This window comes from Eucyclogobius newberryi, unplaced genomic scaffold, assembly GCF_026437365.1.
Source record: "Eucyclogobius newberryi isolate DKJ021-1_F unplaced genomic scaffold, fEucNew1.0.hap1 SCAF_9, whole genome shotgun sequence".
NCBI classification, from domain to species: Eukaryota; Metazoa; Chordata; class Actinopteri; order Gobiiformes; family Gobiidae; genus Eucyclogobius; species Eucyclogobius newberryi.
In genome coordinates, this window is record NW_027316532.1 from 20,335,727 (window position 1) to 20,362,054 (window position 26,328).

Consider the following 26,328-nt stretch of genomic DNA (forward strand, 5'->3'; position numbering starts at 1 on the left):
AAAGTGATCCTAGTGTGAGCCGCCGCTGCTGCTGCCGCCGCCGCCGCTGCTGTCCCGCTGGAGCACCAGGTCCACCGTCCTCCGGAAACTCTTCAGCAGCGAAACGGCCACGTCGTGCTCCATGTTTACAAAACTATGTCCGTTGGCCTGTAACGAAAGCACAGCGGGCGGTCAGAGCGACGAAGGAGAGGGTGGAGATGTTGTTCACCGCACCATTTTGAGGACCTCTGAACAGTCAATTGATATACAGTATTTTCCGGAGTAAAAGTTGCCAAAAAAATGCATAATAGAGAAGAAAAAACATATATAAGTCGCACTGAAGTATAAGTCGCATTTTTGGGGGAAATGTATTTGCTAAAATCCAAGACCAAGAACAGACATTTGATCTTGAAATGCAGTTTAAAAATAATAACAGATTAGAGAACATGGTGAATAGGTGTACGTATGCTAACGCTAACACCTTCAGCTACATGACGCACAGACAGAACTGTGGTAAGTGTCTGGTATGTTAACGTTACATATTAACAGTTATTCAGATAACTATAGCATAAAGAACATGCTAACAAGTTTACCAAAGCATCAGTATTACCCCAAATCACTAAATCCACTGAATTCTTCTTCCTCTGTGTCACTTCTAAACAACTCCACAAACTCCAGAGGTAGAGGAAGTGCAGATTCTTCTTCTGCGTCGCTTAGAGCCTAGAGCGCCATCTTGTGGTTGTCAGTGTGAAAATAACAAATAATATCACATATAAGTCGCAACCCAGCCAAAACTATGAAAAAAGTTGTGACTTATAGTCCAGAAAATACGGTAATTGAAAAAGGGGTGGGCGTAACAAAAAAAAAAAAAAAAGAAAATAGAATGTCTGAAGATAATTCTGTTGGAAAAGTGTGACACCTTTTTTCATGTCAAAGTGCCCATTATTCACAGGGAGATTCTAACTGTTGGAGAAACTGTGGTTGGAGGGAAGCAGACCTTCTCCTGGTGTTTTGGGACCGTCCAGTTACTCAGTTGATCAACAAAGATCTGTTGACTGTATTTGACATGTTGCATTTGATTTCAGACTTATGTATTCGGGCTTTAGGGCTCCTGCCACAGACACAGCCGATGGATACATTTGGAGCTAACATTTGGTGACAGGAAAAAAAATGGTGTGTGCCTTTATTTTGTTTTCTGTTTATGTCCCGTGCTACTTATGTTTTTTTAAATGTATTTATTTTTATATTGCTCTCTAGTCGTGTTCTTGTGTGTTTTATACATTATTTTTAAAAATGTTGGAAAAAATAAATAAAAAGAAGAAAAAGGCTTGCGTGATATTTGAAGATGCATATCTATTCAGTCGATATTTTAATAATAGCAAGGCATCAAAACGTGAATGAACCGTGAAATCAACCGCAAAAGTGCAGAAACATCACTTTCTACCTTGTTTTGGGAGTTTATACAAGACATTTCACTCATTTTTAAGGTAATTTCTCTATCATTTTCAATCTAAACGGCGTTCAACCTTCTAATTTCCTCCAAAAACACAATTGCTGATGTTTCGCACGTGTCGCGACATCTCTCTCGTGTAATTGCGTGTAATCCCGAGGCCGTTACCTGCAGTATTTTGTCTCCCGGTTGCAGGACGGAGGCAGCGGGCCCGTCATGCTGTACCCTAGTAACAAAGATACCCTATAAGTCAAAATGATACACCGTTAGGACAACACAGGGACACGATGGTTTAGAATCTTTGCCTTTCTTCCAAAAACCTTCTCGTTTTAGTGGCATGCCGCGGTTCGATCCGACCCACGTTTTATATACGGGAATTTATATTTACAGAGGAAATGTGGCGATTCCAATTGGAAGAGTCGGACCGGGAAGCAGCGCGTCGGCAGTGGAAAGGAGCAGAGGGAGTTAAAAGCCTCTAGTGACATTTTAAAATCATTTTCCAGTATTATTTTGATTGAAAAAAAGCCCCGTCAGACATATTTATGGAGCATATTTACAGGAAAATTATGTTTCTCATCAAAAACACGAAATCCTCACGTTTCCTTGGAGTAATTATTTGCTTTGTCTGAGTAATAAACCTCTTCTCTCCACACGAGGCGCACGTTTTGAAGCCTCGTACAGAGCGGATTGAATATTTGATGACTAAACTAGTTAAAGTAGTTAGTAATTTAGTAGTTTCAACTAATGCATGAAGTTGTTTCAGCCGTAAATTGGTTTGACGTCATATAAATTACAAATAAAACTGCATCTCGCTTTAACAGAGTCGTCTGGCAGCCTCTAGTGGCAGAACAGCAGAATGCAAACGAGAAGACTGCTTACAAACCGAGATGTAATTATTCTAATTTCAAATACAATACAAAACGATGTATTTGTTTAAAGTTGTTTCTTTCATTTTTCCCTATGGTCTGACACTAATTTGCTTTTTAAGTTATCTAAACTTATCCAGGAAAAGTCTAATTTAGTCTTATTTTGTAGATTGAGAATTGACGCTTCAACTGAGGCTCTAGTTTCCGTAGTAAATTTAGCATAAATAAGTGTAATCTGTGTAGGATTTTCCCTCTACATATGATTACTGTGAATATAATGTACTTATATGTATGGAATGTATGTAATGTACAGCTCACCAGTTTGTCGTTATCGCAGAGCAGAGGTGTCAAAACTATGTGGCCCTCAGCCTCAGTTTTGTCGTCAATCATGTTTCTTCTGAATATAAATTGGCCCAAATAAAGCAGTACTTTATATGACAGGTTTTTAAGATGTAAACTTTAATTAAACAAAACAAAGTCGCTCTCATATATTTTGATTTGTCAGATAAAAAAATATGGTGACATTAGATGAGTGTTGTCCCAGTGTTTGCTGGATAATTTCCTTGTGTGATGTCATCAATTGGCATTTAAAAAAATATATATTATTATTGTTATTATTCATCTAAAAATGGCAAAATTATAAATATATTCATCTTAACTGCATTTTAGTTCAATGAGTGGTCCGACCTGTAGGGGGCACTTTAAACACAAGTAAGTACCACTATGCTTGGTGGCTCTTGGTGAAAAGGAGGAATAACTAGCACAAGTAACAGCAGTAGTAGTACTTGTAGTAGTAGTAGTAGTAGTACTAGTAGAGACAGCACCTCCCTTTACAAACTACTTTAGCCGCAGTAAAGAAGGCGTGGCGCTTAATCGCCGCTCCACTCCGTTTCACTGCCAGCGCTACGAGAGATAAGGCGTGGTCTGAACACTCCTCCCGCTTTAACCCAAGGCAGAGATTGTAAAGTCACCGACATCTTTTCACTCGGAGCTGAAAGATGTTTGTTTTTGGGACACATAGAAAATCGTGACGGAGACGATTCGAACACAAAAACGGGATAGAGACAAAAATAACAGCGGTCGGTCGGAGGTTGACAGGTAAAAAACATAAAACACAGATAGAAAAAGCCGGTTGGTCAGCGGTGGCGGCGTGGCACGGTGAGCGCCGTAAACGAACGGTTATTCAGGTTTGAATCGTTCTTTTATGGCGCTCAGTGATTGGCCAAAGCACAGGGTTAGCGGCTGAAACGTTAGCGAAGCGTTAGTGACGACAAGCGACGTTTTACAGATACCGAACGCGGAGATCTGTGATGGAAGTAAAGACGTGATCATAAAAACAACAGAAGCGTCAAAGCATTTGACGTAAGATGGACAGTATTTTGTCGAGCGGGTCGTTGAGAAGTGCACTCGCCGTCTGTTACGAGCTCTCCGACCCACTGTCAAATTACTGAGCAATCCCTCAAAGGTGCAGTACGTAACTTGTCCAGTTGGGGGGTCTATCTTCCACCGTCCGTAGACATTCGTAAATGTATAATACAGTTTTCAAAAATATATTTATGGCCTTGACATTAACTTGACATGTGAAAGAGGATGTTTAGTGCCACTAGCTTCTTCCCAGAAGCAGAAATCTAAACTAACGTCAGTTAGCCTTTAGCTTACATGCAAGATTCTTTTGCACGCTAAAATAAAACACCAAAAGGTTTAAGCGCTCAACAATAACTTTGCATTCACATACATTGTTTGATGTGTTGGTTCCAGCTCACATTCTCTAATTTAGCTTATTCATAGTTTACAATAGTTGACGGCTAATGCTACGCTAACGGCTACAGGAGAAAACTTGCGTGATTTGTTTTTTTTCTAATGCCGTTGACCAGGTTATGAGCTGACTCCGAAGTCGTTGCTAAGCGATATATACTGCACGTCACGAGCATGGAACGCCGCGTCTACTGACAGTGTCTACGGCGCCACCAGGCCGAGTTACAAGTCACATCTGGGACGAGGCAAGTCAGTTTTTTTTTTTTTAGCAATAAAAGTGAATAAATGCAAGATTTGAGTGCGTTAAAGTGAGTTGAATGCTATACTGTGGAACATTCCAGGCAAAGCAATAACCCAGTGAATAGTTATATAGTGCACCTTTGATGAGATTACGAGAAAATATTTATAATATCAAAACGTGAGCTAAAAACAACACCAACAACAATAACAACAACAACATCTCTCTAGATCGTCCAACAGCTTTATAAAGTTTACCATCTGCAAAATTCACATTTTAGCGCTGGTTTATTTGCATTTCACTCCTGAACTGTCGCGACAAATTAACTATTTGAATAATGAACCTGCGACTACGCCTGTTTATAGCGTGCCGACCAATAGAGGGCGCATGACGGGACATTTCCTCTTCAACTGTAGCTCGTATAGTTCAAAAGGTTTTCAAAAAATAAGTGTGTTTTGAGTTTTTTTCCATCCATTCTAAGGCGACTCGCACCGCTCGATTATGGGAAAACAAAAATTACAATCAGGAATATTTGGGTCATAATTCAACTGTATGTAGTGTCATGCAATTAATGGTTATATCATAAGTAATATATTTAATACATGTTTTAGAAGAAGGGCTGCAACTACGATTGTTTTAGGCGTCGACTAGTCAGCAATACTTTATTTCTATAATTATTATGGTGATTGAAGGCTTCTAGATAGAGAATAATCACCAAATAACGTGCATTATTGGTGAATAACAGATTTTTTCTGGGGCATTTTGACGCAATAATGCCGCTACCGTTGTTATAAAACGTTCTGCACAGTCCAGATAACGATTACGACAATCAAAACACAACAGCATTTTTTTTTTTTAATCGCGGACCAGTCTCGATAAGCTGTTTAGTTGTTGCAGCCCTTTTTAAACTCAACGCAGATTTGATGTATATAATGAGATATATTTACGAATTGAGAGTCAGACTGATGCAGCTATTTCAATCAAAACACAATTTAATGAATGAATAATTGTTGTTTTTCCATGAAGCCGTTTTCGTAGCCAATCGCCGCCGCCCTAGAGGTGCCGCCGGGCAGTGCGCGTGCCGCTCGGAGGCCGGGTCGGAGGCCAGGTCGGAGGCCGGGTCGGAGGCCGGGTCGGGAGGGGTTACGGCGAATGGGCTCGAATGGAACTTGCCTGGATGGGTTTTGCGCATGCCGCCCGCACGTTTTTGGGCCGTTTCATACCTGATTGATATCATTCCTTTGGCTATAATTTGTAGTCTTCTGTCGGAACTGGTGGAAGGACGAAAAATGTGCTCAAATTAACGAGTCAGAAAGCACCACATCGTCCCAAATGAAAGACCCGGAAAAGCACTGCCGTTTCTGGGACGGAAAACACGTGCAGCGGCCGCACTTTCGGGGGGAATCTAGCAAACAGGAAGACTAAACTGACTCTGACTAACTGCAGCGAGGCACGTTCTCGATCGTGACACTTTAAAATATGCCGTGAAACCATGTTAAAGGGGCACCGTGTAACTTTTCTGGCGGGGAGACGGCCTTCTGCTCGTCTCTATGGAGATGAGGTCGCTTTGTCCGGACAGTTGTACAAAAGGGCATCAAATGGTCAGGGTAACGGTGTTTCTCGAGGTTCTTTTTGAGGAATAAAACAATGCTGTGACATAGATAGGTTTAAAACAGAAAAGGTTTTGCACTGACATAATTTTCAACCGCGACGTCGCTCAACGTTCAAATTGAGCGGCAGGATTATGGGCTTTTTGGAGGTTTTGTTTTGCTCAAAATGAACTGTATACAGCAAAATTAAAGCTCTCCGATTGCAGAGCTTAGCTAGCTTGTTTGATAACTGCGGGGGCGATAAAGGACACTACAATTCGCCCACAACACTTAATTAAGCTAATTTCTTTAACAAACGGATGCGAGTGTAGCTGCAGTGTTCCTGTTGTTTGTCTAGTTTCCCACAACTTTTACTTGTTTTTTTATTCTCAGATGTCAGGTGCAAACTCAATATTTGTGACGAGTTGTAAACGTTTATATGTTGGACTGTTCTATATAAGACTGTAGCAGCTTTTTACAAATTCTAGTTGCGTTTTTAGCTCTTACAGGAGGAAATTTTGTTGCTCACCACTGACTCTCTAAATTCTGCCACTCGCTGCTAAAATTGTAACTGCACCGATGTCATCTGCATAAGCGCTATACCGCGGGACATTCCAGGCAATGTGATCTCCGCGGAGACGAGCAGACGGAGTGGAACGTTCAGCAGAAAAGTCGCACGGCGCATCCTTTCGGCCTTACGCTTTCTGCAACTGCAAAACCTCACTTAGCAAATACCATACACAGTTCCGGGGGACATAGTGAGAAAGATGCAACACTGCAGCAACCGGCCGCAGTTTCCATGGCAACCCTTTAGCAGAGCTGCGCCGGCCGCCACTGGCTGCCGCGGTCCGGGGCGGGTCGTACCATATCAGAGGGTTTGAAGGGGTTCCCCTGACCACTGATGCCTCCAGAGATACTGAAGCCCAGGCCGGGGTTTTTCTCTATCCGCACACACAGCTGCTGGAGAGAGGACAGTTATGGGTCAGACATCAGTCAAAAGTTTGTGTTCTATGTCCGTAAAGCGGTGTGAGTGTGTGAAGTACGAGCTGTTATAATCCTGTGTCATAAATCTAATACAACATGAAGTGATGAGTAAACTGACCAAGCTAAAACGAAGATAAGGAATGACCACTGCAAGATCACTTTAAACAATGCAATATGTGGAATGGAATATGTCTTCAAGTATCTTTTTAAGGGTTTGTACCATGTGACCGCAGCTTTGGCCTTTCATTGGACAAACAGCAGCTGAAATATGGACTTTGTTAGATGAATTGAAGACATATCAGGCCACGGAGACATAACATAATATATCAGTGGGTTTGTCTATTTTTTTAATCAATTTTGGGCCTTGATATTAAAGGTAATACCGCATTTTCCATACTATAAAGCGCACTGTCAATGAATGGTCTATTTTCCAACCATTTTTCATATATAAGGCGCACTGGATTATAAGGCGCATCAAGCGAAACAAAACGTGTACCACACAAAATCACTTCGAGGTCAGTGAGCACATTGTAACTTCAAAAAGGCTGTTTCTTGAGAATGTACTTTTCCCACACATGGACCAAAAATGTGACTTTCACACACCTTCACACACCAAACTTTAGACGGATCGTTCTAGACCTGGTTTATTAAAGTCTGTGTATTAATAATCAACTATGAGGTCAAAGTTTGACCGTAAACGACTCTATGAGTGAAATAGCGCTGCTGAAAGTGGCACCTGCTCCTGGAAGCCGTCCGTGCTCTTCTGGCCCTTGGTCTGCAGGAGGCAGCGAGCGCTCTGGGGCCGCGGGTTGGTGTGGGTCGACGTCACCACCTGGTTGCTGTGCATGACCACCTGGTTGCCGTGCATGACGTTCTGGTTGGCGTGGCTCATACCCTGGTTGGCGTGGTACTGGGGGTTGGTGGCGGGCAGTGCGGGCTGGTGGGAGGGGAACTGGGGCTGGTTCCCCGAAGGCGACAAGGCCATGGACATGCCCGAGCCAGAGTAAGTCTGTCCCGGCGCTGGGGGGGCTGTAATGGGCACATGGGCACAAGTTAAACCGGCTTTGACCTACGCTGGCTGTAACGGGACACAGGCACAAGTTAAACCGGCTTTGTCCTATGCTGGCTGTAACGGGACATGGGGCACAAATTATACCGGTTTTGTCCTTCGCTGGCTGTAACGGGACATAGGCACAAGTTAAAACGGCTTTGTCTTACTCTGGCTGTAACGGGACATGGGCACAAGTTAAACCGGCTTTGACCTACGCTGGCTGTAACGGGACATGGGGCACAAGTTAAACCGGCTTTGACCTACGCTGGCTGTAACGGGACATGGGGCACAAGTTAAACCGGCTTTGTCCTACGCTGGCTGTAACGGGACACGGGCACAAGTTTATCCGGCTTTGACCTACGCTGCTGCAAACTACTGCGTCAGAAGCACAAAGAATCAAACTAATCCCTAAGAACCTGACCCGGGACGAGGACGTAACGCTTTCACAAAGGTCACATCACAAACCTTTAAACAGATTAAGAATATTCACTTCTTCTTTGGTAGAATAGTTTTGCTGTTTCTTCTATGGGAGTGTCTACAGAGCCGTGCAGCACATTTCTGTAGCGATAGAGACTGGCAATATACTGGGAATCACGTGTGAACGAGGCGACGCGTTCACGTTAGTCCTGGGACGTTACCAGGGAAACGCCTGGATCGGGCACTTCAGTTCTGGCTTGAATCGGGGTCTAGACTTGCTCACATCCCGCGGTATCTCAGCACAAACCAAATCAAACACGAGGCACTTTACGTAGCTAGAAGTTAGATATTGACTGTTGCAACAAACATAAACAAGAACAGTTTGTCTGTGCGGCCGACAAACGCCAACGTGTTTTCATTCCGCTGCCTTATTAAAATGAATGGTGTGTTTACATTAGTACCAGACACTTCTTGCCTGACCAGCCGAGACCACACGCTTTGAAAATACTTTACAAAGACGATTTGGTCTGGAATCCAACCAAGTCGCTCCAATTTCCAAAGGGAGTGATTGACAGGGCGGGTTAACCAATCGGACAAACGCATTGTCCGTTCGTGTCTGAACAAACATGGCGGCCTACGAGGGGAAAATTAAAATAACACAGACTGAGAAACGTTGCCGACTTCTGAAGAATCAATGAGCGACACACTAATCTCTGTCCGAAAGCCCATCGTTTGTGATGATTCTGTTAGCACTTAGTCTAGATTAGCTAACATAGCACTTAGCCTAGATTAGCTAACATAACATTTAGCCTTGATTAGTTTACATAGCATTTAGCCTACATGAGCTAACATAGCACTTAGCCTAGATTATTTTAAATAGCATTTAGCCTAGATTATTTTACATAGCACTTAGCCCTGATTGGCTAACATAGCACTTAGCCAATATTATCTTACATAGCATTTAGCCTAGATTAGCTAACATAGCACTTAGCCTAGATTAGCTAACATAGCATTTAGCCTAGATTAACTAACATAGCACTGAGAAACGTTGCCGACTTTTGCCAAGTCAACGAGCAACTCACTAAACTCTGAGGTAAATGAAGTTAAATATTTTCCCGAAAATATTTGAGAGACGTCTTGCGCATTTGAGAGACACGTGACATAAATTAGCGGCGGTGGTTGGACCGGTTCAGGCTTGGAGAGTTTTTTGACACATCCCATCGGTCCGATTCCAGACTATTCTGCATTTGAACAGAAAGTAGGAGGGACTGGCTGGTCAGGCAAAGACACTTCCAGGAGTGACACTGGTTCAAAGAGACGAGAGATTACGCCTAGCGATGATTGACAGTTGAAAACGTCCCCACACCGTCGCTGTCTCCGCCCTGTAACTGCGGGGGTGCGGGTTTACCTTGCTGCATGGAGCTCTGGTACTGCCCCGCCGGCACCACAGACAGCGGCATCCCAGGCTGGTACTGCCCCGCCTTGTTCATCATGTTGTCGTAGCCCTGCTGCCCGCCCCCGCGATGCGAGATGGTGGAGGAGGAGGTGGTGACGATCATGGCGTTGTGCGTTTGGTGGGAGGGGTTATGGGCGTGGCCACCCTGTTGGGACAGAAATGCTCTGGTTGAAGCGGCAAATCGAACGCTTAACTCATGAACTCAGCCGTTTACCATCGGGTACACATTAAAGATGGGCAAATTATCCAAAAATGTGTAGACAATTGTGTATATCTTTTACAATAAAATTCCTGCAAAAAAGCGGATTAAGCAGATGTTTAAATTCTAAATAAGGGCATAAAGTTTCTACACATTTGTGGTTAATTTTACAGTCGTTTCACATTCAAGCGATACTTAAACCTTGACTAATACATTAAAGACACATTTCTGTTGGATTGACCTCGGGAACTCGGGAAAAGTTTGAAAAATGCACACGAAGAACACGCAAACACCCAACTTCCACACTTGTCGCCCCCTGCTGGACCAAAATCTGCTTATTTGTGATTTAATCTTCAACATTTTGATTAAACGTTACCGTCAGTTGACCATATCAGAGACGACAGATCTGAGCAAGAACGACCCAACACTGCTGTTAATTAACGTTTCGCTTTTGAGAAGGCCAAAAACAACAAATATTACTGGTTAGTTCTATTAAATGACCATTAAGCGACGTCAAAACTCTGACTTTCTGAGATAAAAGCGTGTAACGTAACCCGAGCGGCCGAGGACCACCACATGACCTCTCACCTTGTTCATGAGGTTGTCCGGTGGCACGTCCCGCCGTCCCAGCGAGTACGGCACCCACTGGTTTCCCGCCGGCCCGCCTTCCTGGTCGTTATCCAATATGGCCGACTGCTGCGAGGGCGTCTGAGGGCGACACAGACGGGAACGCGGCACGTGAGACGGCGGTAACGCGCTCAACCTTCACAACGACAGTAACACGCTCGACCTTCACAACGACAGTAACACGCTCGACCTTCACGACAGTAACACGCTCGACCTTCACATCAGGCCGACAGCTTTTACACGTCAATGAATGAGAAAGTTATTCAGCTGTGATTGTGTCGGTTTAGTTGTGAGAGGTGGAAATAGCACCTCCTCTGGCCTGTGTCGGTACTGCGCTCGGGCTGTCCACAAGAGCCGTACATTTATATATCGTCTTTAGGTTTAAATCTAAAAGTATGTGCATCTTAGAATTATAAGGTTCTGAGATATGTATTCATTAGTGTTGTAAAAAGTATTGAAAATAATGTACTAATTGATACAAAAACTAGAGTCAGTATCGATCCTAAAGAAATCACATAAACCACATTGACTCTTCTAAGAGGAAACATATTTGCTTTTTGGGTTTTTATCTTCATATACTATTGTATTTTATTCTCTTAAAGATCAAAATTAAGGCAAATGTATCTAACAAGGCTTTTTCAACTGGATGCAACCAAAGACCTGCAGAATGTAGAAAACACGTTTGTCAAAAGTATCAAAAAACAGATATCAATCGATACTAAAACTGGTGTAAAAACTAGAAAAACAAATCACGTCAACAGGACAAATGTGAACAGTTTTAGAATGCTTGAGCTTGATTAGAGCAAGTCTAAGACCACGTGGTGTAAGAAAGAAGCGCTTTTATTTTGTGTTGAAAATGCATTTATCGTTTCCTTTAGTATGCAAAGTGAGCTTTAGCATCGTAACAGCACATGTAGAATAATGAAACGCGGTTGGTAATGTCGCCTTGTACAACCGTTGCCATGCCTGTTTTGCAGCTGTACATTTTTGTAAAAACACTGTAGTACGCTAACCCGGTCTGAAACGCAGTCACTTGAACAGACGCAGAACAATGCAGCGCAGTATGAGTGCGAGTAACAGTGATAAGTGGGAGGAACATGGCGGATACTCACAGCGTTGGCGTTCGGAGGCGGAGGCAGTGGCAGCCAGCGGCCAGCAGGGGGCTCATGCTTATTGTTATTGTAAAGGTTAAAGTGCCCCCCGCCCTGACAGAGCATGCCCAGCGTGAGCGTGTTGTGCTTTAGGACACCACTCTGATTGGAGGAGACAACATCACATGACATGGGTGAATGGGAGGGGCTGCAGCGTGGTGACGTCACACTGTGAGCTCCACAAACAACAACAATAAAACACTTATAAACAACAACAACAAGAGCAACAAGAGCAGTGCAGAGGAGCTGAAAGCACAGAGAGCGTTAGCCGTGGCTCGTCACAGAACGTGTCCGGAAGCCTGTCGTTTGTGTTGAACTGTTAGCACTTAGCTTTTGATTAGCTAACATAGCATTTAGCCTAGATTAGCTAACATAGCATTTAGCCTAGATTACCTAACATTTAGCCTAGATTATTTTAAATAGCATTTAGCCTAGATTAGCTAACATAGCACTTAGCCTAGATGAGCTAACATAACACTTAGCCTAGATTAGCTTACATAGCATTTAGCCTTGATTAGCTAACATAGCATTTAGCCTTGATTAGCTAACATAGCACTTAGCCTAGATTAGCTAACATAGCACGTATCTTTGGATGAGCTAACATAGCACTTAGCCTAGATTAGCTAACATAGCACGTATCTTTAGATGAGCTAACATAGCACTTAGCGTAGATTAGCTAACATTTATCAGTCATTCATGTCTGTGCCGATCAGTCAAGTCGATTCTGATGGTTTAGAATTCAGAGAAAGGGATAAACTTTTTGGGCCGATTTGTAGAGTTGTTTATGACTATTTTCCCCAAATATATAACAACAAACCCATCCACAGCCCTGTTTTATGGCACTAAACTGGATAAGAGATTAGAGTAGTTTGTGCACAAGTGTATTCTTTGTGTGTTCTTTAGGCAGTTGGTCGGACCAGATTAAAAACCGGCCTCTACTGGACATTTACTAATTACAATTACAATTAAATGCCGGCAGTATGGTTTTTCTGCTTTCACAACATACTCTAAGGGGCTAAACCATTAAAAATAACAATAATTCTCATATATAGGAATAAAAGTCAGCTTTAAGTCAGTGGTGACATTTGCAAATACTGATATTAGTTTAAGCTGTAGTCGACAGTAATCTTTGGGTCTTGATGGAGCTACTGTTGCATTGTGGGTGTGTTTGGGGCGCGGCCGACGGCAACAGTGAAGAGGACATGCATCTGGACAAAACTCAGACGAAAACACACAGTCAGGGCAGTGAGATGCATGGAACGACTCTACAACGTCTAATTATTAGGTGATATTTTGTGATTTCTTATCGGAATTCAAGGTTTTGTGTCGATAACGTTTAACGCGTCTGAAAGTTAAGGAGATGCTAATATTTTTTGGAAACATCTAGCGTGCTTTGCGATGACTTGAATTCAAAATTTAAGTCAGTTTTATTTGCACATTTGTCCTCCTTTGGGTACGTTCTCGGTTAGAATGAAGAAAGCGCAATATTGGAAATGCTTGCAATATTATTCTTAAGTACTGCAATATTTATATTATTGTGGTGTATACAATTTTTTGACACAAATAACAAGACAGTTATTTTACCGTATTTTCCGGACTATAAATCATAGTCATTTTTCATAGTTTTAGCCGGGGTGCGACTTATATGTGATATTATTCGTTATTTTCACACTGACAACCACAAGAGGGCGCTCTAGGCTCTAAGCGACGCAGAAGAAGAATCTGCACTTCCTCTACCTCTGGAGTTTGTGGAGTTGTTTAGAAGTGACACAGAGGAAGAAGAATTCAGTGGATTTAGTGATTTGGGGTAATACTGATGCTTTGGTAAACTTGTTAGCATGTTCTTTATGCTATAGTTATCTGAATAACTGTTAATATGTTACGTTAACATACCAGACACTTACCACAGTTCTGTCTGTGCGTCATGTAGCTGAAGGTGTTAGCGTTAGCATACGTGCACCTATTCACCATGTTCTCTCATCTGTTATTATTTTAAACTGCATTTCAGGATAAAATGTCATTTCTTGGTCTTGGATTTTAGCAAATACATTTCCTCCAAAAATGCGACTCATACTCCAGTGCGACTCGTATGAGTTTTTTATTCCCTATTATGCATTCTTTGGCATAATAGTCCAGAAACTACGGTAATTTCAACATTGGAAATTCAAAAAAGTTGCATTATGTTTGTTCAAAATTCCCCAAAAAATGATTAGCAATTTTTATTTCATGTCAGTTAATGATCGAGAATGAATTATGGCGTTTCACTTTGGCCCCCGATGCATAATTTGGAACATTCCGACAGCACGTTAAAGGGTCACTAAATGAAGTGCAAAGGCGTGTCCCGCGGCGATGGCTCCTGGCCCTCACCCTGTCCAGTCGCTTGGCCTCGATGTGCCGGAGCAGCTGCTGTCTCCAGTCGGGGGGCATCTTGGACGTGATGTCTTCGGGCTTCTGGGGGACGACCGGGCGCACTTTGATGGTGTCCTCCGACGCCTTCTCGGGACACGTGGCCAGGGTGTAGTCGGGGGGCATCTTCTCCAAAAGGGCAGCCATGGTCGGGCGGGCGGAGACGGGGCGCGCCTGTGGGCAAAACGAGCGCACGGCGTGTTGTGCAATGAATGTAAACGTGATAAAAGCGCTCGGACGAACAGCGACATGCAGCCAAAACCAGGCAAAAGGAGGAGGGGCTTGTATATTGTCTTCAAGATCATTTGTACACTGAGGTGTACACTGAGGTGTACATATCATGCATGTTTTTGACATTTGTGTGGCTGTTTTGAAGGCTGTGTGCGTGTTTTGATGTTTGTGTGCATGTTTTTGAATTTTGTGTGCATGTTTTTGAATTTATGTGTGTTTTTTAATTTGTGTGCATGTTTTTGAAGTTTGTGTGCATGTTTTTGACATTTGTGTGCATGTTTTTGAAGTTTGTGTGCATGTTTTGAAGTTTGTGTGTGACTTGACCTTCAGGGCCACTGTACAAGATTCCAAAGTCAAATTGTCTAGAGAAATGTCATTGCATTTTATAGAAAACTTACTCAGACTAATGTAGCACTTGTATTACTTTGTATTGAATCAAAACACATTGCACTAGTACTTCCCATCACTAGCAAAAATACACAGCTTAAAACAAACTTTAAACTATGGTAATACTTCTACAGTTTTTGGCTTATTTTTACAGTTGCACTTTTTGATTTAAAATGTGTAGCAAAATGTGTGCCTTGAATTTTCTGAAAGACAGAAAAATCCCATGACTTTCTGCTTTGTTGAAAGTAAATATTAAAAACAATTTCAGCATGATGTATCACAAATAAAATCACAATTATATATTTTTTCTTTATATTGACCAACTCTAATACATCCTAAATAATCTTCTTATTGCAATACTCTATCTAGTAAAATGTGTCTTTTTTTTTTACACTTTTTGAGTTACAATGTGGAGCAAAATGTTTGTCTTGAATTTTCTTAAAGACAAAAAAATGTCATGGCTTTCTGCCTTATTAAAGGAAAACAATTGTACAAAACAATTTCAGAATAAACTGTGATTTTTTTTTCTCTAAATTGAGCTGCTCTAATTAATCCTAAATAATCTTAATTGTTGTCACTACAGTAGTCCATCTTATTGCATTACTCCATCTAGTAAAATTTGTTTATTTTTTACACTTTTTGAGTTAAAATATAGCGCAAAATTTGTGTCTTGAATTTTCTTTAACTGAAGAATTTTTTTTAATTTGTTTTTTAACAATTTCAGCATACATTAAATAAAAATGCAATTGAATTGTTTGCCCTAAATAATCTTCATTGTTGTCACTACAGTAGTCTGGCTTATTGCATTACTCTATCCACTAAAATCTACCCATAACAAGCTTCTTGAATGCCTGTTCGTTAAAACGGTTCAGACAAACTCGCTTTAGAAAGAACAGACTGTGATGCTGACACTTATGCTCTAAAAATAACCAGGTGCATCTTATAATCCCGGAGATAGAGCTTCGAGGGTCTATTTTTAGAAAACCTGTCTCGGCCGACAGAAAGATGGATTATAGGCCAGGGAAGACTCGGAGTGAGGACAGAGGACGTGGAGAGGACGCTCGACTGAATCCTCTGCGCTTTCCTCCTCCTGCGACACAATTTAACCGGCCCAAGAAGAAGAAGAGCTCATTAAAACAGCTGGGAAACACCCGCTCCTACACGCTAACGCACGCTAAAACACGCTAACGCACGTTAACGCACGCTAATGCACACTAACGCACTCTAACTCACGCTAATACACGCTAACGCATGGGAATGCACGGTAACGCACGCTAATACACGCTAAAGCACACTAACGCACGCTAATACACGCTAACACATGTAGCAATACCCATAGTACAAACGTTTTGGAATAGTTTTACGCAGGTTTTGTGTCATGTTACTAACATTTGAAAGTGGATTTTAACACAGAGGAAAAAGCTTGATATTTATTTCACTATTACAAAGTTCAAATGAAGCCAATATTTTGTTTATTGACTGATACGGTGATATAGTAATTATTGTTGCAAGACTGGGCTTTCAGTAACTTCGTGGAACTTACAGAAGTGACTTATTTTTATTGTGTCTTAAATTTCTGTGAAGCTAAAAAACAAAACAACAAAAAACTCTAGATTTGCTGAATGCTAATGCTAAATGTGTAATAGGCAAGCTAACAGACATGTTTACACTGGAGAGTCCACAATGTTGCTTTTTGTTTGTTAGAAATGAAAGAAAAAAAAAATATTATATTTGGATTTGATGCCAATTAAACTATGAAAGTCACGTTTGCTTCACGATTGCGTAAGTTGGAACATTCCGATGATGCAGTCAAATAATTTTGAAGTTTGGGCAAATAAATAAAAAAAACTAATGACATTTGTGAATTAACAGTAATAGTTTCATAGAGTTTAGAGTAATAGAGACCAAGGAAAATACTCACTACTTAATATTTGTCAGTATTAATACCTGTTTAAACGAGTATCTAGTTACGATATTGTTCTTCTATTATTTATTAAATGTTGAGTTTGATACAGTAATTATTGTGACGGGAGAGAACAGGTTTTCAGTAACTTCAAGGAACATTTGGTCATTTATCTGCTCTTTTACAAACCTTAATGAGGACGATAAGTGCGGTGACTCTATTTAATCCAAGGTTTTCCATCAGTTAAATGGTGTGGTTTTAGCCTACATGCAGATCCACAGAGAAACCCACAGTGACACAGGTAGAACATGCAACAACAGCTACAAGACAACTTCACAATAGTGGAAAAGTGAAAATATTGCAGTAAAAATCAATTGTATTATCTTTACGATGGGTTAAAATATATACAAATCGATACTTTCTCACTATTAGGGCTGGGACAATATGCATTTTATACTTTTATTTATAATTGTATTCATTTATTTTAAGTATTGCTGTGTTTTGAGTAGTTTTGAGTTCGTAGTCAGTTGCAGAGTACTTTCCTTCTGGCATTTAAACACATGTTGTAACGTATTCAGTCGCATGGGCCAATCAGAGCACTGTTTTCTGAATACTTGGAATACTTTCATTTCGAGTTGCATTAAATCGCACCGTAAAAAACGGATTAAACCCGTTGGTAAGAGGTGGTGGTGGTTTTATCTTTCTTTCTGATAAACATGCAGTATCAATCCTAAAACGTAAAATAAAGTACTGCGACATATTCCAGGAAAGTAACTGTATTCCTACACGTTCTTGTATTGAGTAACTTCCAGCACTGTTTATACTGTAAGTGCACTGCTGCTTTCTACTGTCCATGCAGATTCCCTGACCTCATTTCTGACCCATTTGTGGCTCTGAAAGACGAGCGGGACCGCAGTCTGAGTCCGGTCAGGAGCGAGAGGATAAAAAGACAGGTCCGATACGCGGTAGAGACTATTTTCCCAGACCTAATGCAGTAATTTGAAGTCTGAAATGGATTCACCTTTCCACCGTTTATCGTTCCCGTTCCTGCGAAAACCTGTCGCAAAAAGAGGCCGAGACTGGTCCAGGGACCAAACACCCAACATCCAAGTCAAAACCAACACCAGAGAGACCACCAAACACAGAAACACGGACCCGGGAGTGTCTCAAATGTGCACGGTAACCACGGCAACAGGACCGGCAAACACAGCACGACCCCGACTGGTTCTGCACCGGAACACACCGCCTCGTTCACCCACTTACACTTTTCTCTGCCTGTAACACTTGTGAGGAATATGAGCCGCTCATATTCGACCCAGCGTTTAGACCGCTCCAATCCCGACTTTGCATCTAAAAAATCAGATCACAATCATTTTATTATTCATGTATTTAAAGGGCACATATTATGCATTACTTATGTTGTCGGCTTTTAAACGTCTTTAGTTTGGCATCTCATGTTTTAGAACTTACAATAATGGATCTACTGAAAGCGTATCCATGAAGCGTTCCCTCATCAGAATGTGTGTTAGCCGTGCTGGCCAGCAGAGAAAATTACCATGGGAAAGTAAAGAGAAGCTAGCTTGCCCCGGCATGCTAATACAAGCACGTGGTAGAAATGAACATAGTTAGTGTTAATGGCAGAAATGCTCAGAACGAGTCTGGTGATGATGTATGGACCTAAAAACAGCACACGTCTGAAACTGACATTTTGAAACTGAGTATTTTCTGAGGCTCAAAGGCAGAGGATTTACGACACAAAATTCATCAAACAAGTGTGAATAAAGCTAAACAACGCCAGGCATGTTTCTGATGAGGGAACAATGCTTGAAAAAAGTCAATTTTGCATAATATTTGTCCTTTAACAGATGCTAAATACATGAATAAATAATCAACTGTGAAAAAAAGAATATGCGTTTTCCCGTTGTCTCCTTTTTTTTGTTTTTTACCTGTGAGGCGCCGTACGTCTCGGTGCTGTAACTCCGGGCAGACAGGGGGCGCCGCTGCGTCAGGCTCTTGGTGGGGTAACCGATCATGGGCTTCTTCTGGTCCTGGTACGCGCTGTAGTCGTCGTCGTAGCGCCCGTTCCGCTTGCTGTGCAGCATCTGGGTCTGGGCGTCGGCCATGTTGGAGAGGGCGGACTGGTCCATGATGGTGGAGTAGGCCAGAGCTCGCCCGTAAAGAGGAGGCTCCATCTGCTGGTTCGCAACAGCTAACGTCATTCACAGTATTTACGTTTGACGGTGTACGTAAAATGAGTGACGTAATGGCGTGAGTGGCTGTTTCTCAGGGTGATGAGGGTGATGGAAGTATATTAAAGGTCCAATAATATGCATTAGTCAGGCAATTAAAACAGATATGAAAGTATTTCTTTGTGTATTGTGTATTGTGATATAAGTACCCTGTGTTGTTGCCATGTCTTATTGGATTTAAAGGGACAGTATGTACGATGTTCAAAGCTGAAATCCAGTGTGTTTGAAGCTCTCTCTGATCCTAATGGTCACTACCTGAAGACCAGTGGAGAAGGAGCTGAACGAGGAGCCCTGAGAAGGAGACAACCCAGGCGGCAGGTTTGATTGAGGAATGGTTTAAAATGTGCCGGCTACACACTGTTCCTTTAAATACTGTAATTAATGAACCGTATTTTCCGGATTATAAGTCGTAGCTTTTTACATAGTAGTTTTGGCCGGGGTGCGGGTGATATTCGTTATTTTCACATTGGTAACCGCATTTCATGTGTTGATTATTTTCACCCTGGCAACCACAAGATGGCGCTCTAGGCTCTAAGCGACACAGAAGAAGAATCTGCACTTCCTCTACCTCTGGAGTTTGTGGAGTTGTTTAGAAGTGACACAGAGGAAGAAGAATTCAATGGATTTAGTGATTTGGGGTAAAACTGATGCTTTGGTAAACTTGTTAGCATGTTCTTTATGCTATAGTTATCTGAATAACTGTTCATATGCATAACAGTTATTCAGATAACATGTGCAATTACTGTCGTGATCACATGCAATGGTATTTATGTATTTATTTATTTGTCTATGGGAGTTTTTATTTTATTTATTTATAGGAGATCTTCTACTGAAAGTGTTTTTCAGACTTCCTATAAGTGATCTGTTCTTCTGTATCTACCTCTGTATCTACCTGCGTTGCACCAATGAAATTTCCCCATGTGGGACAATAAAGGATTATCTTATCTTATCTTATCTAATCTTATCTTATCTTAATATGTTACGTTAACATACCAGACACTTACCACAGTTCTGTCTGTGCGTCATGTAGCTGAAGGTGTTAGCGTTAGCATACGTACACCTGTTCACCATGTTCTCTAATCTGTTATTATTTTAAACTGCATCTCAAGATGAAATGTCTGTTCTTGGTCTTGGATTTTATCAAATGTCCCCAAAAAATGTGACTTATACTCCAGTGTGACTTATATATGTTTTTTTTTTCTCTATTTTGCATTTTTTGGCTGGAGCGACTTATACTTCGGAAAATACGGTATGTGTGGAATCTTGCCTCCGTCTAACCAGATCCTTTAGCTCTAATTTATCCCAAGAGAAGCTCCGGAATGCATACAAGGTAAACCCCCCTCACTTATGAAATGTCAGCGTAACGTCAGCAGAGGGCGCAAGAAGTCCATAGTTGTTGGTCGTCTGCTGTTGAGTGAAGGACCTGGAGCTAAGATAAAAAAAAAAAAATGCAGCGGCGGAACACGAGCGGCGCGAGCACTACATGATCAGAATGAGTCATGGGACATAGAAAAAACACATAAAAGTTGGTGAATTACCACAAGCTGACGTAAACCAGTGGGGGACAGGCGTTTTGAGAGCTGAGGAGGGAGACGGACGAGGATTACTCAAAACGTGGGTGAAGGGGAACAACAAAACACAGGTCCAGGTACGTTTGGGATGGAACGTCTTAACACCGTTTGAGCGCAGCACGGGACCTTTAAGTCACGGCTCACTTTGGCGTCAACCAGAGCTGCAACTAACGGCTACTTTTAGTCATCAAGTCGTGAGAGATTTGTATTTTTTGATGAGTCAACTAGTCAAACGATCATTTCTTGCACTCTGAAACTTTCAAAAATGATTATTGTCTGAATAAATGTTACTTTTTGACATTTTAATGGTTTGTTTTTGTGGTAAAAGATCTTTTCCCGTGTGTTTTAGAGTCTGTAGAATCCAATCACAATCAATTACTCGTTGCAGCTCTAATATCTTCCATTGTTTCCCATTCATAAAAAATATGAAAGAAAGTCATATTTTGTCGCTTATTGCTTTATCCATAACAAGTAAAGTTAAAATTATACTATGTGATCAAAAGGATTGTATAGAGACCAAATAAAAGACAATATGTAACATGTATAACTACAAAGCTAACAACAATCTTTCATAGATGTTTGTATTTTTTTGTGAGAAGACAAGACAGAAGTGACCCTGACATGTTTCTATTAAACCTACGGCGAAACAAACTATGAAAGTTATTCGAATTTTACTCAAGAAAATACAAATACATCACAGGAAGACATTATCAAATTTGTCTTTCATCCTTGTTTTTGAATAACAACGCTCTATTTTAAAGTATTCTGTTTAGTATTATTTCGTGTAGTTTTACATACAGACACAAGCCATACCTGCTGCCTGTACTGCTCCTGCAGCGCCTCCTGCTGGGCTTCCTGGACTCTGCGGAAAAGCGCCAGTTCCGTGGAGCTGACCAACGAGTCGGCCCGCCTGAGGAAGCCCGGTCTGGATCTCTGCGAGGGAAGGGGCTGTTGCGTCTGGGGCCCGTCCTGCGTCTGCGGCGGCTGGGGGAAGGAGAACATCTCGATGGGCGGGTAGTCTCGGTACCGCGGGCTCACCAGGTCCTTGGTCAGGGTCTTGGTGGGCTGGTTCAGGTACTCGATGGCCTTGGATGAGTGGTTCACGTAGTCGGGTGTGTTGGGGAATGGGGGAGGCACGCGCCGGTCGAGGGTTATCTGGAGAAAGACGTCAAATTGAATATTAAAATCAGATGTTTAGAAGTAAGATGGTGCAATGACTTTGATTTGAATCAAGTCAACAATCAGCTTGTGGCTTTTTAACCGTCCGTAAAGCCTGTGGTTTGGACTAATTGAAAGTCTTTCTTGTTTATATCTGTGAAATGAAGATATTTAATAGGAAAAAAATCGAATCAAGCTGAGCTCATGTTCAACCATCATAATGGTGATCTGGACTATAATACAGACTCTGAAAAAATCTAAATTGTCTTATTTTCATCAATTATACACACACAAAGCCTGCAGTTACCATAGTCATTCACCCTTGATATTGTCTTTAAAAAATCTGTACAACAGAAATAAGTTTGACTTGTCGACTAATCATAAATACATATAACAAATAATTGTTAGTTGCAGCCCTAATGATCAATATGAGGCCGGACTCTTTCCACAGAAGTCTTGTATTTTAACAGTGAATATATAATATAATCTGATGATAGATCTAAAATAGGATATGGCCTGATACAAACCTGTTTACATGATAATATTGACCAAAATAATTTTATATTTATTATTATATTAAAAATGTATATTTTTGTAATAAAATCAATACAACTATCATGTTAAATAATATTATGCATTATTTGTATTGTTATCAGCCTTTCAACATGCTCTTGAGAACATTTAATTTAGCAGCTCATGGTTAACAACAAACAATGCAAATTTGGATATCTGCTGTTTCCCTGAGCCTACTGGCTGCAGAGGGAATTACACACAGTATACAGGCTGCGAAATAGACGGGGGCCCGGGGCCCGTGGCCCCTCAAATCGCCGGCGGGCACGGGGTTTAAATTTGGAGGGGGGGCCCCTGTAACCCTGTATCGAAATTCCTCGAAAAAAAAACAAGATTTAACTAGTAATTTGGTCATATTTGGGGTATTTTCATCATTTACATTTCATTTTGACAGACATGCCACTTCGCAGTATTCTCGCTTCTCATTGGCCGATCGGTGGCTGTGATCTAATTTCGATGAAAGCGGGCATCTGATTGGCCGCTGTGTTCGGGTCGCGTTCGGGTCGCGTTCGAATCGTGTTCGGGTGTACTCGGCAGTGTTGTGCCTGAACGCGTTCATTGAACAAAAGTTCATGAACGCGTTCATTCTGGTGTCTGTGAACGGCACGTTCATTCTTTTTAATTTCGTTCAATAAGGTGTCAGATTTCTAGAGACTTCCAGGCGAAAAACACACCGTTATGTTGCCCAATGTTGCCTATGGCTGGTTGTAGAGGCCGATAGCGCAGACAGAGAGAGAAGTGTCGCACCGCACTGCGCATGCGCATCAAAACAAAAAGCAGCATGGACGCGACAGCAACAGAACAGCAAGGAGTTGCCCTACGACCAGTTACGTGAGTTTTATGATAAGGTCGGTGAGGATGGGAACAATCTGCATTTCTGTGCTCAGTGTGAATGTAAATCCTGGGTAAGGATTCAAAATTGGATATGAAGATGAAATCTCACCCATAGTTTCAGCATTAAACTAATACAATAATTGCTGCCTGTGGTTGTATTTGGGCTTTGGAAATAATTTAGAAACATTATAGCATAATATTGAAAAAAATAACTGAACCAGTTAATTTTTTGGAGCTGTGAACTTAGTTAAAAAAATTGAATTATGAACTATGAACTGAACTAGTTCATGTAGAAAGTGAACTTTCCCAACACTGGTACTCGGAAATGCCTGGTCTAATTTTGCGCCAAAAGTGAAATCTAGGTTGGCGGGCGACAATCCACTCAGTCCACAACTATTCAGTCTTTTTAAAGTTTTTTGTAGTTTTGCACATTAGGGATGTCAATATGGAAGTATCTGGAAGGGGGAAAACCCCCACCACCAAAAAACCCAAAAAGTGACTGAGGAACAGAAAAAAGAAAAAAAAAATGATGATGAGAAGAATGATGGCACAGGCAGTATATGGAGGGGTGGGACAGGCCTTTCCCCTGCATCAGTCTGACAGGAGCAGGATTATTGTACTGCACCGTGTGTTTGGCCTTTCCTCAAAACTGATACAAGGCACAGGTATTTATTTGACAAGCTTTGGTATTTAACAGAACTCTTACAAGCTACTATTTTAACAATACTGATACTTGATTTGTTCCCTGACAAGAAGATTATGATTCAGAATATTTATTATAAAAAATATAAGATCTCCTTGCTGTGTCTGTACTCAGGTTATTTTGTAGGCTGTGATTGTATTTATTCCTGCTGCAGAACATATAAGATCTCCTTGTGTCAAATGTTGTATACAGTATTTATTTTGTATCTTAGAAACATTATTATATTAAATTAAACAGTATTGAAAGATCATGATCTCTGGTTTATAGGAATTCAGTATTTGTGCTCTTCCTTCATATCAAATAAAAGATAAAAGTACTTTAAATTGTTTTACATGCAAATAACGAGGGGGGCCACTAACTTTTTTAGACAGGGGGCCCCCTGGCCCCTAACTTTGAAAATATATTTCTCAGCCTGGTATAGAATAATTTTTTAAAATACATTTCAAGCTGGCCTCTCACTTCCTGGTCTCAGCACACAGTTGTACTGATCTTGACAAGTCTGGGGATAATTTATGAACTTTAAAAACAGAATAGAAGTTTCTCAGAGCTGCGTCACAGATCGAGAATGTGTCAGTTATCGAGAAGATTCAGAACGGAGTGTTTTTGATGCTCGGAAGACTTTCTAACCAGGATTCATCAAACTAGTGTGAATGAAGCTAAACGCTACTCCAGATATGTTTTTGATGAGAGAACAATGTTAGAACAAGGTTAAAAGCGCATAGAAGTACATTTTGCATAAGGTTTGAAAACTCAACTCACTCGTCACCCGTGACGGGTGAGTGTCTGACCTGTGGGTTGTAGTTCTGGTCGAAGTGATAAGCCTTATGTGGAATGGCAGGCTTCTGGTTCTGCCCTGACTGGTTTTGGTTCATCCCATGTCCCGGGAAAACCAGGTCGTCGTCCAACATGGGTGCGGACTGGGAGCGTGACATACTGGTCTGCTCCATAGACCCAGGCAGCTCGGACCTGTCCAAACTGGTCTGCTGCTCGATGGACGTGCTGTAGCTGTCCACTGGAATACTGAAGGGAAACACATTTGGAAAGGGTTCAATTTACAAACAACAACAGTGAGAACAGATCAAACAATGTTCATAGGGAAGAAGCAGTGTCCCAGCATCCCCTGTTCTTAGACAAATGTCCCAGCATCCCCTGTTCTTAGACAAATGTCCCAGCATCCCCTGTTCTTAGACAAATGTCCCAGCATCCCGTGTCCTTAGACCAGGCATGTCCAAACTACGGCCCGGGGGCCCTTAGACACATTTTTGTTGGCCCTCCAGCTTCCTGCTAAGTTGATCCAAACAACAAGAAGCTGTAGGTTTTACTGTAAAATTGGAAAGATTAAGCATTTTGATGTTATACCAACCTAATATTAATGTTCCAAGTCTTATTAAAGGTGTGGAGGCTCATCCAAACTATGTCAAATGCAACATTTTGAGTGAATCACTTTGTCATTCAACATATTCGATATTGTCGGGTTGTTTGTGGCCCTTTGCCCCGTTTAAGTTTCAAAATGCGGCCCTCAGTGAAAAAAGTTTGGACACCTCTGCCTTAGACAAATGTCCCAGCATCCTCTGTCCTTAGACAAATGTCCCAGCATCCCCTGTTCTTAGACAAATGTCCCAGCATCCCCTGTTCTTAGACAAATGTCCCAGCATCCTCTGTCCTTAGACAAATGTCCCAGCATCCTCTGTCCTTAGACAAATGTCCCAGTATCCCCTGTTCTTAGACAAATGTCCCAGCATCCCGTGTCCTTAGACAAATGTCCCAGCATCCCGTGTCCTTAGACAAATGTCCCAGCATCCCCTGTTCTTAGACAAATGTCCCAGCATCCCATGTCCTTAGACAACTGTCACAGCATCCTGTGTCCTTAGACAAATGTCCCAGCATCCTCTGTCCTTAGACAAATGTCCCAGCATCCTCTGTCCTTAGACAAATGTCCCAGCATCCCCTGTTCTTAGACAAATGTCCCAGCATCCCGTGTCCTTAGACAAATGTCCCAGCATCCCGTGTCCTTAGACTAATGTCCCAGCATCCCCTGTTCTTAGACAAATGTCCCAGCATCCCGTGTCCTTAGACAACTGTCACAGCATCCTGTGTCCTTAGACAAATGTCCCAGCATCCCCTGTTCTTAGACAAATGTCCCAGCATCCCGTGTCCTTAAACAAATGTCTCAGCATCCCTTGTCCTCATACAAATGTCCCAAGGTCCCCCATCTTTAGACCCTGCTTCTTGGCAATGAAAAACTCCTATACTAACATATTGTGTCATTACTGTTCGGCTTCACACTCGCTCTCACCTGTAGACTTTGTAGGAGCCAATATCAATCTCATCGATGCTTTGTGACTTCTTGAACTTTGACCTGGTTTCTCTCATCATGGGCGACAGACGGTCGGAGCTTTTGCTCATCACAACAGTGACCTTGTTGCCCCCGGAGACAGTGAGCTGGTCTTTCCTGGTCTGCTCATGTTGATTATAAGACCAGCTGCCGGGCAGGGGGCCTCCACTCTGGTCCGAGCGCCTTTGGGTGACAAACAGTGGTGTTATAATTATAAAA

General features: G+C 41.8%; 1 protein-coding gene across 6 annotated transcripts in view; it reads right to left on the reverse strand.

The window, feature by feature from the left end:
* The window catches only part of lrrc7 (leucine rich repeat containing 7), a 103,987-nt gene continuing 77,659 nt past the window's right edge, over positions 1–26,328 (reverse strand). For 3 of the 6 annotated variants that reach the window (XM_072438588.1, XM_072438587.1, XM_072438586.1), the window contains 15 exons: positions 26,071–26,292; positions 24,563–24,794; positions 21,323–21,664; positions 20,477–20,518; positions 18,636–18,884; positions 17,953–18,039; positions 14,130–14,342; positions 11,724–11,864; positions 10,573–10,692; positions 9,738–9,930; positions 7,598–7,890; positions 6,742–6,837; positions 5,512–5,559; positions 1,598–1,672; positions 1–147 (listed from right to left, as the gene is read on the reverse strand). In XM_072438588.1, coding sequence (XP_072294689.1) covers positions 10–147; positions 1,598–1,672; positions 5,512–5,559; positions 6,742–6,837; positions 7,598–7,890; positions 9,738–9,930; positions 10,573–10,692; positions 11,724–11,864; positions 14,130–14,342; positions 17,953–18,039; positions 18,636–18,884; positions 20,477–20,518; positions 21,323–21,664; positions 24,563–24,794; positions 26,071–26,292 — 2,491 coding nt within the window. In that variant the 3' untranslated portion in view covers positions 1–9. The remainder of the gene's footprint in view (positions 148–1,597; positions 1,673–5,511; positions 5,560–6,741; positions 6,838–7,597; positions 7,891–9,737; positions 9,931–10,572; positions 10,693–11,723; positions 11,865–14,129; positions 14,343–17,952; positions 18,040–18,635; positions 18,885–20,476; positions 20,519–21,322; positions 21,665–24,562; positions 24,795–26,070; positions 26,293–26,328) is intronic. The other 3 variants (XM_072438591.1, XM_072438589.1, XM_072438590.1) reach the window with 3 other exon arrangements.